Genomic DNA, 13,654 nt, shown 5'->3' on the forward strand with positions numbered 1-13,654 from the left:
AAATAGTTCAAATAATGCAACCATATATATATAGAAGTGTGCATTTGAGCAAAAACCGTCCTTGTTTGGGTTTCGTTGGTATGTTCGGCTTTTATCGGTTTTGTTCAGTTTGTTCGGCAATTAGTGAGACCCACAAAAGGATGGCCCTAAAGGGCCCTACACATGCTCAGACTTTTACTCAGACTTGTCTGCACAAAACATGTATGCGCAGACAAGTCTGAATGTGTGTAGAGGAGATTTGTGGTCTGCACAGACCAAAATGGTCTGTGCAGACCACAAATCTCCTCTACACACATTCAGACTTGTCTGCGCATACATGGTTTGTGCAGACAAGTCTGAGTAAAAGTCTGAGCGTGTGTAGGGCCCTTAAGGTGGGTAACCAAGCAGGATTGCATTTTAGCTACCGGTACATTGGTTTTAAGTAATATAGTGTTTGATGCAATAATTTAAAGTACCGGTACAATTACTAATGAATGGGGAAGAATGGAATGGTAGGTTCTAAGGAAAAGGCAGAAGGAAGGAAAGATACTTGCTCTAAGATTTAACTAGTGGAGAATTTGATAAATGGTTTGGTTACAAGTTTGGACTTGAAATATGTATTAGCAAGGTTGATTTATGAAAATACAGCATTCAGCAAATGTTATGGATCTGTACTCTGTGCAAGTTAAATAACCTAAGATGGTAGATGATCTGCAGGAGGCAGTGAATAGTTGAATTTGCCCCCATATTAAATTGACTGAGCTTTCTAGTATGAGTACTGATGAGAATTACAATACAGAGGTATTGAAAGACATTCCCATTATTGATACAAGGATTTCACAGATTGGCAACCTTGTGGTTGATTTTCCAAATGAGAAGTATAATGGTAGTGACATGCTTATATGCTTATGCATGCCTAAACATGTGTAGTGAAGTAATAAGATCAAATTGTTAACTGATTAAACTGTAATAAGATACTGGTTCTATTCTAGTAGCACACAAATCCTTTTTTTTTTTCATTAATATCTTTATATAATTTTTTGAAAGATTATTTTTTTCTATGGAATTTCTTTTCAATATAATATTACCAATTATATATAATAATGATGCCATTTTATTCTAAAAATAGGTTAGGTTAAATATCTGCACTTGTGTGTTTCTGAAATTTTACAGCACATCCCTAGCAGAGCCCCTTTTTTACATGGCAACCCCTCCCCTCCCTCCCTGTCCCCTCATGCAGAAAATAGAGAAAATAGGGAGAAATCCCTTTAGGTTGCATAAAAAAAAAAAAAATCATTCATACACAACCATCCTCCACTCACCCATATATCTGCCTCCATCCTCCTTTGCTCAACAGCCATTCCAATCTTGCTCAAAGACCCTTTCATCCCATCCATTGATCTCATCCTTGGATGGGGTGAAAGGGTCATGAATTGTAGGAGTTTTTATTGTGAGAGCTGGCAACTGCGAGTCACGCTCGTAGAGACTACCCCAAGCGCGGGTAGTCAGTCACCCGCCAAGAGCCCTATTGTAAGCAGACTTAAATAAAAACCTAACATGGCGCAGTGATAATCCTTCCTACGCATCTACGATGACCACCCCGAGACGCCCTAGGCTCCCTGCCACATCAGGTAGACGGAGGGAAGGAGAAGGCCTCCTAGCACAGGCTCAGACGCTCTTACTGTCCCAGCAGGGAGCCATAGCGGCTTTGCAGCGAAACATGGCGGCGATGGGGACACCAAGCCGCAAGGCCCTTAGCACAGCTGGGTTGGAGAAGTGCGACCTGGACATGACTACAGCAGACTTCAGGTCATGGCGTCGGTCCTTGGAAGATTGGATCGAGCTCAACGCTGTCGGCGACGGCGACGCCGCGCGCTACATCCGGCTTTTATGTGCCCCAAGGCTCCAAAAGGCGCTCGACGCCAGGTTCCCCAAGGCTCGTTGGGACACCCTTCCCGCTGCCGAGGCCCTGGAGAACGTCAGCAAGTTAGTGTTGCGTGCGGCGAACCAGGCAGCACAGTGGTCGGACTTCTTTAGTGTCAAGCAGGCCTTGGGGGAGTCGGTGGGCGATTACTTCACGAAGGGTTCCCAGATGGTGTTAGATTGTGCTTTTCAGTGCCCTAGCTGCGACGCGAGTTTAAGTGAATATATGTTAGTGCGAAAGCTCATTGCTGGGTTGCGTGAACCAACCCTAAGACGCGAGGTATTACAGTGCTACGCTCAATTCAAAGAGGTTGACAGCCTCAGATCTTACTGTGTGGCATTTGAAGCAGCCCAGAGGGACGCGCATGATTTCCCGCCAAACCGCCATCCCGAGGCTGCCGCGGGTGACGTCATGCACGACGCTGCGAGTGACGACGACGTCATCGCTGCTGCTGGTCCCGGGAAAGCCCGCCACCGCCCTTGTTGGCACTGCGGTGACCGACACCAGCCCGGTAGGGCAGCTTGCCCGGCAGCAAACGCCACGTGTCTTGCTTGTGGAAAGCTGGGCCACTTCCAGAAAGTGTGCAAAGGGGGTAAGAAGCCTGCGAAGAAGGACGCTGTGGCCAGTGCTGTGGTAGCGACCGCCGGGGTGATGAGCCAGCCACGGCTTCAAGTCATCGTCTCCGGGCCGGATGGCGACACACAGCACTCCACCACAGCCATCGCAGGTACAGGCGCGCAGGTATGTGTAGCGGGACCCAAGCTGTTGAAAGCTCTGGGCCTCTCGCCCAGGCAACTTAAGGGACGCACTGGCCTGCGCGACCTCGCCAATATTAACCTACCAACCTTGGGGACCATAACCTGCCACTTTAGCATCCCTGGCCGCTCCACCCAACAGGTGTATTTCGTACGGTCTGTGCGGCAGGTCTATCTGTCCCTCGCCGCCTGCAAGGATCTGGGCCTGGTACACGAAGGCTTTCCGCATCCGCCACTACCGACCATAGCGAGCGTGGGCGGGGGGAGCAGCGACAGCCGGGGTCCGCCACCCAGACCAGCAACCATGCCTTTCCCTCCTCTCGAGGAAAACGTGCCGAGGCTACAGGAATGGCTGCTCGGCCACTTCTCGACATCGTCCTTCGACACCGACAGGTACCCGCTGCCGATCATGGCGGGGCCCCCTCATCATATCCACCTATCACCCGACGCTGTCCCTTATGCCTGCCACACTCCCGCCCCCGTCCCGAAACATTGGGAAGCGGAGGTCAAGCAACAGCTGGATGAGGACGTCCAGAGAGGCGTGATCCGTCCTGTCCCCGCGGGAGAGGCCACAGAGTGGTGTGCCAGGATGGTCGTGGTGGCAAAAAAGTCTGGCAAGCCGCGCCGCACGGTCGACTTCCAGAAACTCAACGCATGCTGCCTACGAGAGACTCACCACACCCCTGCCCCGTTTGACATGGCCTCTGGGGTCCCGGCACACTCCTACAAAACCGTGGCAGATGCGCACTGGGGATTCCACCAGGTGGAATTGGACGAGGAGAGCAGGCGCCTCACTACGTTTATCACACCGTGGGGCAGGTACCAGTATTGCCGGACGCCCATGGGACACTGCGCAGCGGGGGATGCATATACCAAAAGATTCGACGACGCCATCATCGACCTGCCGCGAAAATACAAGTGCGTGGACGACACACTCCTCTATGACGCAGGCATAGAAGAAGCCTTCTGGCATGCCTACGACTTTTTGGAAGTATGTGCCAAGGCTGGAGTGACACTAAAGCCGGAGAAATTTCGCTTCTGCCAGAGGGAGGTCGACTTCGCTGGCTACCACTTGGATTGGGACACATACAAACCGACTACAGAGCGCCTTACTGCCATCAGGGACTTTAAGATGCCAGAAAAACCGTCCATCACAAACGTGCGCTCCTGGTTTGGCTTTGTGAACCAACTGGCGCCCTTCCTGGCCACTGCCCTCTTATGGCGCCCTTCAGGGATCTGCTGAAAAAACCCAGCAGGTAAGGTTGTCTACTGGGACGAGTGTCTCCAGAATAGATTCACACAAGCCAAAGAGATCATCTGTCAGCTAGCCAAACAGGGGTTAGCATACTACGACATGACCCGACCTACCATCGCCATCACGGACTGGTGCAAGGACGGCATCGGGTTCGTGGTGATGCAGCAGTACTGCTCATGCCCGCCAGCCACTGCTCCACACTGCTGCAAGGGAGGCTGGCGCCTGGCTTTATGCGGTAGCTGGCACCTTACCCCGACCGAGACGGTATATGCACCTGTGGTGCCTGCGTAAAGCCCGGCTTTTCCTCCTGGGGTGCCCCAACCTGGTTATCGCCACAGACCACCGGCCCCTAGTTAGGCTCTTTGGCGACAAGGCCCTCAAGGACATCACCAACCCACGGCTGTTTCGTCTGAAGGAGCAGACCCTGCAGTACAGGTTCACCATGCGCTTTCTGCCGGGGAAACACAACGCGGCAGCCGACTTCTTATCCAGGTATCCCGTGGCCAAGTTTAATCCGGACGAGATGGATGAAGAACAAGACGTCGCTATCGCCGCAGCCATGTCAGCAGCTACTGTAGCCGCCCTTGACCTGAGTGGGTGCGCCACCATCGACGAAGAGATGGTGCTGCAAACGGCCCTTGAGGACCACACCTACCAGTCACTGGTGTTAAGAGTGAGCAGCGGCGACTGGGAGCCTCACAGATCACGGGAGCCCGCCTGCCTGCGGCCCTTCTACGGTGTACGAGACAGACTGGCAGTGTCCCGTGGCCTAGTCACCTATACCTATGATCAGGGATGTGTGCGGCTTGTCATCCCTGAGGCTCTGCGACAACGAGTGGCAGCTAGCCTTCACGCCAGCCATCAGGGCCTCGACTCCATGCTAAGAAGAGCCAGACAGACGGTGTACTGGCCTGGAATGGAGGGTGACCTGCAGCATTACAGGGGCACATGTAACTCCTGCAATGCTAACGCGCCGTCACAACCACTTGAGCCCCTCATTCTCACCCCACCCCCCGATTACCCCTTTCAGCAGACGGTGGCAGACCTATTCCAGCTGGTAGGTCAAACATACCTAGTCTACGCCGACCGACTCACTGGCTGGCTAGAAGTTGCGCACCTACCCTCGGGTGCCACGTCCAGCGAAATCATGAAGCACCTAAGGCACTACTTCACCAGATGGGGGGCCCCAGAACAACTCTCTACTGACGGAGGTACGAACCTAGTGAGCGGGGAAATGACCGCTTTCCTCAGGAGATGGGGCGTCACGACCCGCCTCTCCTCCGCTCAGTACCCTCAGTCCAACGGCCGAGCCGAGGCCGCCGTGAAGACAGCCAAGAGGATTCTGCGAGACAACACAGGGACCAGCGGCAGCCTGGACAATGACAAGGTGTCGCTTGCCCTCCTCCAATACCTCAACACCCCGCTACGAGAAGGAAACGCATCCCCCGCACAATTGACAACTGGCAGACAGCTACGTGATGGAGTCCCCACGGCCAAACAGAACTACAAAGTCAATTGTGAGTGGCAGCGGACCCTGGAGGAGAGGGAGACTCAGATGGCGCAACATCATGCAGAGATACGACAGAATAGCACGGGCCAGCGACGTCGACGGCGCCGCCTGCACCCGGGAGCCCGTGTGTGGGTTCAAGACCAGACTTCTAAGGCATGGAGCAAGTCTGGTACCGTAGTCGAAGTCCACCCACACCGCCAGTATGCAGTGAGGATGGACGGAAGCGGTCGCATCTCACTGCGCACCCGCGGCCATTTGAGAATGGCCGCGCCACCACGGGGGCCATTATCACCCGGGGGTTCACCCGAGCCGCAACCACCGACCCAGGGGACGCCTCCGCCTGCTTCCCCGAGAAGGGAACGTCCTCAAAGGCACACGTCTCGGCCGAGATGGCTGGACGACTACATAATCTAGCTGTTCAATTTTGTTCATATTGTATGTCATTGGAATTGCCATTTACAGTATATTGTCTTGTTCAATGTAATCAGATTGTCAAGGTATTTGTTTTGTTTTTCCCTCACAATCTTGAGGGGGAGATGTAGGAGTTTTTATTGTGAGAGCTGGCAACTGCGAGTCACGCTCGTAGAGACTACCCCAAGCGCGGGTAGTCAGTCACCCGCCAAGAGCCCTATTGCAAGCAAGCTTAAATAAAAACCTAACATGAATGAAAAGATGATGAAATTAAAGATGATGTGATTTTAGGTATTTGTGGTAGCAACAAAATAAATAATTTTCGACACACATAAATACATCAAGTGTATTTAATATTTGAAGAGAGAAGTTTCACTTAATAAATGCCAAATATTGTTAGGGTTTTCTAACAATTTTAAAATCTAAAGTAGAGTCTAATTTATAAGTACTGTTAACAACAGAACTCCTGTAGACATGACCACAACCAATGCATTCATCAATCAATCAATCTGTTGCTCCAGGTCTCTTGCAGGAGACACACAGCTCCTAGGTATCTGGCTTGGGTCACCAGGAAGGCCCATAATTCACTCAGGGAAGAAATATTGTGTTGTTGTTTAGGAATTGTTATTGTGGGGTGAGGTGCTGTGTCTTTTGTGTGGTGGATGCACATAGGACAATGGAAATAAGCTTACATGCTTTTTTGTGTTATCCTCTGCATTTGTAATTGTTACTTCGAACTATGTGTTCTTTTCATTATCTGCATTTCATGTATATTGATTCATTGCCAAATAAACTTTATTAATTATTACTATCATCATCAATTATCATCATCAATTATCATTATCATCAATTATCATTATGATTATCATTAATTATGATTATCATTAATTATCATTATCGTTATCATCATTGTCTTTATCATCATTATCTTTATCATCTTTATCATCGTTATCTTTATCATTGTTATCATTATCGTCGTCGTCGTTGTTATTATTGTTATTATTATCTCTTTGTACTGTTTTAATACTAGAAGGTGTCCTAAATGCCATATTATTTCTGCAGAGGTCTACCATATGCCCTGTCATTTTTTCTATTCTAATTGAATTTACCTCATCAATTACACAACCTCTTGTTGACTGAAGATCAAGGTATGCTTTTTCTGACAAAGTATTTTTTGGTTGCATAATGTGTGTATGCTCCCCTTTTTCACTATATATGGTCACTTAATGATGGTGGAAAGATGAGTTGCTGAAGTAAGTATAGTATATTAATTTTTGTTATAAAATAGTGCTCTTATTATTTATGTGGCAATATCTTCTGAACAAAAAAAAAAAAGTTTATATGAAAAATATCTTTAAAAAACAAAAATTAAAAAGTGAAAATACATGCGAGTTTTTCATCTTTTACTTGGAATATGTTAGGTTGGGATTGAGTAAGGTAATTTATTTCTTACCCAAAAATGAGAGGAATCAGTATTTTGATTTCATTCATGCAATTCTGGTGATATTTCACTCATTCTTCCCGCCAACCCTGGGGGTTGGGGTGCAGGGCTATACTGTGAGGACATAATGCGGAACTATAGGCACACAGTGAATGCTTTAAGTCTAATGTATTTTCCTGGGGGTACCCCTGGTCCTATAGTATTTCATGCTGATATTCATTAAGATTGCAAACCATTTATCTGGACACTCCTCTCCCCGTAACCTGACCATGTTTGTTCTTTGGAGTCTACCCCAGCCTCTGTGGAGGTGAGGGGAATCATGAGGGAGAGTCTTATATTTATTTAATTGTAGTATACAGGAAAGGAGCAACGCTCATTGGGTCCCATCTCCTATTCCCTAATTTTCTAACATCCCTAGACTCAAATTCATGTACAGTTCCAACTTAATCTTTATCTTTGATTTCCAACTATATTTAGCTTTGAATTCATGTACTGTTTGAGCTTGGGCTATATCACCTTCTAAGCTATTCCACATATATATACATCTCTCTTCACATATTTTATTAATTTACTTCCATGACCTTTTAAAGCCCTCTCATCTTTAATCAGATCTCTTCTATCTTCTTTAATGACCTGAACACTGTAATTATGTCATCTCTTTCTCTTCGATCTTTCACAGTTGGTAGGCCCAGTACTTTTAGTCATTCTTCATGGCTTATCTACCAGACTGAGGACCAGTTTGGAGAGGGGGGGGTGAGGCATGCAAGTTAAGAATCGAATAAATAAGCATAATTCCACTCCCACCCATTCCATCCCCACATACTCCATTCCCATCCACCCCCCTCCCTCCCTCCCTCTTTTCTTGTATCCTACTGGATGATGGGTCATCCCTTCATCTCACCCACTGTCCTGGGATTGCATGTAACAAAAAGTCTTTGGGGGAATCTCACCCATGATTTTCTTTCCCCGTAACAAGAATGTCTGTGAATTCCAAAGACAGTAGTGAAGGATGCAGTGTTTGTACCAAGAAACTAGCATTTCACTGTAATATACCTTGACAAAGGTCTTCGAGAACCTAACTGTCGGGCAAGTTTGGACCAAATCGGTCACCTTCAAATTTTCAGCTTAATTGATGGGGGTTAATCCTTTGAGATTTTTTGGATTTTAGGTCATTTTCGTCAATTGCTCCGATTTACCCTCCATCTCACCCACAGGTCGAGGGCGGCTAGGGCCGCCGTGGAGTCCAATTTGACACCACTCAGGCCAACGGTATGGGTACCAGAGGCCAAATTTGGAGGGGTGCCACTGCCACGCCCTTGGACTCAGGCTGCTCATATTTACCTTGCTGTGCACTTTGACCGACTCTCTCCCTGTGGGGCAAGTTTGGACCAAATCGGTCACCTTCGAATTTTCGGCTAAAGAGGGGTGCCACTGCCACGCCCTTGGACTCAGGCTTCTCATGTTTACCTTGCTTTGCATTTTGACCGACTCTCTCCCTGTGGGGCAAGTTTGGACCAAATCGTTCATCTTTTAATTTTCGGCTAAATTCATGGGGTTGTTCCTTTGAGCTTTTTTGGATTTTTGGTCATTATGGTCACTTGCTCCGATTTACCCGCCATCTCACCCACAGGTCAAGGGCGGCTAGGGCTGCTGTGGAGTCCAATATGACACCACTCAGGCCAACGGTATGGGTGCCAGAGGCCAAAAGGGGATGACTGGATGAAAAGGCCCAAATTTGGAGGGGTGCCACTGCCACGCCCTTAGACTCAGGCTGCTTATGTTTACCTTGCTGTGCACTTTGACCGACTCTCTCCCTGTGGGGCAAGTTTGGACCAAATCGGTTACCTTCGAATTTTCGGCTAAATTCATGAGGTTGTTCCTTTGAGATTTTTTGGTGGAGCAGCTGGTGCCTGGTTAGTGGAGGAGGAAGTGGAGCAGCAGCTGCCTGGTTAGTGGTGAAGGAAGTGGAGCAGTTGCTGCCTGGTTAGTGGAGAAGGAAGTAGAACAGATGGTGCCTGGTTAGTGGAGGAGGAAGTGGAATAGCAGCTGCCTGGTTAGTGGAGGAAGAGGAACAGCTGCCTGGTTAGTGGAGAAGTGGAGCAGTTGGTGCCTGGTTAGAGGAACAAGAGGATGAGCAGCAGCTGCCTAGTTAGTGGAGGAGGTGGAGCAGCAGCTGTATGGTTAGTGGAGGAAGTGGAGCAGCTGGTGCCTGGGTAGTGGAGGAAGCGGAGCAGCAGCTGCTTGGTTAGAGGAAGAAGAGGATGAGCAGCAGCTGCCTGGTAAGTGGAGGAAGTGGAGCAGCAGCTGCCAGGGTAGTGAAGGTGGAGGAACAGCTGTATGGTTAGTGGAGGAAGTGAAGTAGGTGGTGCCTGTTTAGTGGAGGAAGTGGAGCAGCAGCTGCCTAGTTAGAAGAAGAGGAGCAGCAGCTGCCTGGTTAGTGGTGGAGCAGCTGGTGCCTGGTTAGTGGTGGAGCAGCTGGTGCCTGGTTGGTGGTGAAGCAGCTGGTGCCTGTTTAGTGGAGAAGCTGCCTCGTTAGCGGAGAAGGAAGTGGAGCAACTGGTGCTTGGGTAGTGAAGGTGAAGCAGATGGTGCCTAGTTAGTGGAGGAGGAGCTGGTGCCTGGTAAGCGGTGAAGCAGCTGCCTGGTTGGTGAAAGAGGTGGAGTAGCTGGTGCCAGGTTATTGGAGGATGTGGAGCAGCTGGTGCCTGGTTAGTGGAGGAGGTGGAGCAGCCGGTGTCTGGTTAGTGGAGGTGGAGCAGATGTTGCCTGGGTAGTGGAGGTGGAGCAGTAGCTGCCTGGTTAGTGGAGGTGGAGCAGCTGGTGCCTGGTTAGTGGAGGTGGAGCAGCTGGTACCTGGTTAGTGAAGGAGCAGTAGCAGCAGCTGCCTCGTTAGTGGAGGAGGAAGTGGAGGTGGAGCAGCAGTTGTCTGAGCAGTGGAGGAAGTGGAGCAGCTGATGCCTGAGTAGTGGAGGAAGTGGAGCAGCTGGTGCCTGAGTAGTGGAGGTGGAGCAGCTGGTGCCTGGGTAGTGGAGGTGGAGCAGTAGTTGCCTGGGTCGTGGAGGAGGTGGAGCAGCTGGTACCTGGTTAATGGAGGAGTAGTAGCTGCCTGGTTAGGGGTGAAGGAGCTGGTGCCTGGGTAGTGGAGGTGGAGCAGCTGGTGCCTGGTTAGTGGAGGAGGTGGAGCAGTTGGTGCCTGGAGGAGGAAGTGGAGCAGTTGGTGCATGGGTAGTGGAGGTGGGGGAGCTGGTGCCTGGGTAATGGAGGAGCAGCAGTAGCTGCCTGGTTAGTGGATGTGGAGAAGTTGGTGCCTGGGTAGTTGAGGAGCTGCAGCTGGTGCCTGGTTAATGGAGGTGGAGCAGCTGGTGCCTGTTTAGTGGAGGTGGAGCAGCTGGTGCCTGGTTAGTGGAGGTGGAACAACTGGTGCATGGGAAGTGGAGCAGCTGGTGTATGGGTAGTGGAGGTGGAGCAGCTGGTGCCTGGGTAGTGGAGGAGAAGCTGCTCGGTTAGTGGAGGTAGAGCAGCTGGTGCCTGGGTAGTGGAGGTGGAGCAGCTGGTGCCTGGGTAGTGGAGGTGGAGCAGCTGGTGCCTGGTTAATGGAGGTGGAGCAGCTGGTGCCTGGTTAGTGAAGGAGGAGGAGGTATCTGGTTAGTGGAGGAGGTGGAGCAGCTGGTGACTGGGTAGTGGAGGAGGTGGAGCAGCTGGTGACTGGGTAGTGGAGGAGGTGGAGCAGCTGGTGACTGGGTAGTGGAGGACAAGTAGCAGCTGCCTGGTTAGTAGAGATGGAGCAGCTGGTGCTTGGTTAGTGGGGGAGTTGGAGGAGCTGGTCCCTGGTTAGTGGAGATTTAGCAGCTGGTGCCTGGTTAGTGGATTTGGAGCATCTGGTGCCTGTTTAGTGGAGCAGCTGCCTGGTTAGTGGAGGTGGAGCAGCTGATGCTTGGGTAGTGGAGGTGGAGCAGCTGGTGCCTGGGTAGTGGAGGAGGAGCAGCAGTAGCTGTCTGGTTAGTGGAGGAGGTGGAGCAGCTGGGGCCTGGTTAGTGGAGGTGGAACAGCTGGTGCCTGGGTAGTGGAGGAGCAGCAGCAGTAGCTGCCTGTTTAGTGGAGGTGGAACTGCTGGTGCCTGGTTAGTGTAGGTGGAGCAGCTGGTACCTGGTTAGTGGAGGTGGAACAGCTGGTGCCTGGGTAGTGGAGCAGTAGCTGCCTGGTTAGTGGATGAGCTGGTGCCTGGGTAATGGAGGAGGAGGAGGAGCTGGTGCTTGGGTAGTGGTCAAGGAGCACCTGCCTGGTTAATAGAGGTGGAGCAGCTGGTGCCTGGTTAGTGGGGGAGGTGGAGGAGCTGATGCTTGGCAAGTGGAGGTGGAAGAGCTGGTGCCTGGGTAGTGGAGGTGGAGCAGCTGGTGCCTGGTTAATGGAAGAGGTGGTACCTGGGTAATGGAAGTGGAGCAGCTGGTGCCTATTTAGTGGAGGAGGTAGAGCAGCTGGTGCCTGGGTAGTGGAGCAGCAGCTGCCTGGTTAGTGGAGGTGGAGCAGCTGGTGCCTGGTTAGTGGGGGAGCAGCTATCTGATTAGTGGAGGAGGGGGAGCAGCTGGTGCCTGGGTAGTGGAGGACAAGGAGCAGCTGCCTGGTTAGTAGAGGAGATGGAGCAGCAGCAGTAGCTGCCTGGGTAGTGGAGGTGGAGTAGCTGGTGCCTGGTTAGTGGAGGTGGAGCAGCTGCCTGGTTAGTGGAGGTGGAGCAGCTGCCTGGTTAGTGGTGAAACAGCTGGTGCTTGGGTAGTGTAGGTGGAACAGCTGCCTGGTTAGTGGTAGAACAGCTGGTGCTTGGGTAGTGGAGGTGGAGCAGCTGGTTCCTGGGTAGTAGAGTAGGAGGAGCAGCAGCAGTAGCTGCCTGGTTAGTGGAGGTGGAGCAGCCGGTGCCTGGTTAGTGAAGGAGGTGGAACAGCTGGTGCCTGGGTAGTGGAAGAACAGGAGAAGAGGTCGCTGCTTGGCTGGTGGAAGAGGAATAGAAGGAAGATTGGGAGGGGGGCTGGCTGGCTGGCTGGTGGAGAGGCTGCAACTGAAACAGAGTGTGGATTTTGTATATGTATCTACATGTCTGGGTTTGTGTGTTTGTCTGGGTTCAATCCCCCTCAAAGCTCCTGAATATGGCGATGGTAGATATGACTCACTTTCTGGATTTATTTACATAGTTTTGATTTCTCAGAGGAAAATGAAAAGGGGGTAAATGTGAATGTAGTAGTTTTAAAGGGATCATTTTGTTCAGTGTAGTTGGAAAGGCACAGGGAGAGTAATTGGTGAGGAACAGAGTGGATTTAGGAAAGGTAGAGCATGCATGGGTAATTTTTTTTGTGGTAAGACAGATTTGAGAGAAGTTTTTGGCTTAAGGTAAGGATTTTTTTAGCCTTTATGAATTTAGAGAAGGCATATGACAGGGGTGACAGGAAAGCACTGTGGGAAGTTTTGCACACATACGGACAGTCAAAAGCTTTTACGTGAGTAGTAGAACTTGTGTTAGAGTTTGATGTGGTGAGAGTGGGTGGTGTTAGGTGAAGGTGGGATTGCAACTGAGTTGTTTCATGTTGCCATGACTGTTTAATGTGTACCTGGATGGTGTGGTATGGTAAGTAGATGGTTAAGGAGAACAGATGTGGGAGTTAAGCCAGTTGTTTGTTGATATATGATACGAGAGACTTGAAAGTAAATTTAGGTGAAAGCAAGGTGATGATATACATAAAGGGATGGCAGTAAGCTGTCTTAAAGAAGAGAGGTTAGAGGAGGTGGATAGTTTTAGATATTTTGTGTCACTTGTGGCAGGGAATGGAGGAAGGAGGTGGAGGTAAACTGTATAGTGGAGAGATTGAGAAATGAGGAGGTGAAGGGGATAGCTGGGGTGGAAAGGGAGCTGGCAGATAGTGCTGATAAAAGAATACTGTGATGGTTTGGGCACATGGGATAGATGAATGTGGGTACATGCCTTGTATGGCTATCCCTCTTACAAAAGGAAGAAGCCACTTGGTATATAGATAAAGACATACTAAGTTAATTACTGAGGGCTGCCAGGGCTGCCGTGGAGTCTAATTTGACACCACTAAGGCTAACTGTATGGGTGCCAGAGGCCCATAAGTGAATACTTGGTGAAAATGCCCAAATTTGAAGGGGTCCCACCGTCACGTCCTTGGGCTCAGGCTGCTCATGTCTACCTTTCCGTGCACTGTGTCCGACTTTCTCCCAGTGGGGCACGTTTGGATCAAATCGGTCACCTTCGGATTTGCGGCTAAATTCATACGGATTTTGGGATCATTTTGATCACCTGCTCCGATTTACCGCCATCTCTCCCACAGGTCGAGGGTGGCTAGGGCTGCTGTAGAGTCCAATTTGACACCAC

At 50.3% G+C, this 13,654-nt stretch overlaps 2 protein-coding genes across 2 annotated transcripts in view; one reads left to right on the top strand and one right to left on the bottom strand.

Moving 5' to 3' along the window:
- LOC143035815 (uncharacterized) overlaps positions 1–13,654 on the bottom strand; it is a 149,093-nt gene that overhangs the window by 7,301 nt on the left and 128,138 nt on the right. The gene's annotated exons all lie outside the window — the stretch shown is intronic.
- On the top strand, positions 1,571–3,901 carry LOC143035571 (uncharacterized). Its single transcript, XM_076202439.1, has one exon. It carries the CDS (start codon positions 1,571–1,573, stop codon positions 3,899–3,901), a length of 2,331 nt encoding a protein of 776 aa, XP_076058554.1.

This window comes from Oratosquilla oratoria, chromosome 19 (genome assembly GCF_046742065.1).
Source record: "Oratosquilla oratoria isolate Oo_2021 chromosome 19, ASM4674206v1, whole genome shotgun sequence".
Taxonomy (NCBI): Eukaryota; Metazoa; Arthropoda; class Malacostraca; order Stomatopoda; family Squillidae; genus Oratosquilla; species Oratosquilla oratoria.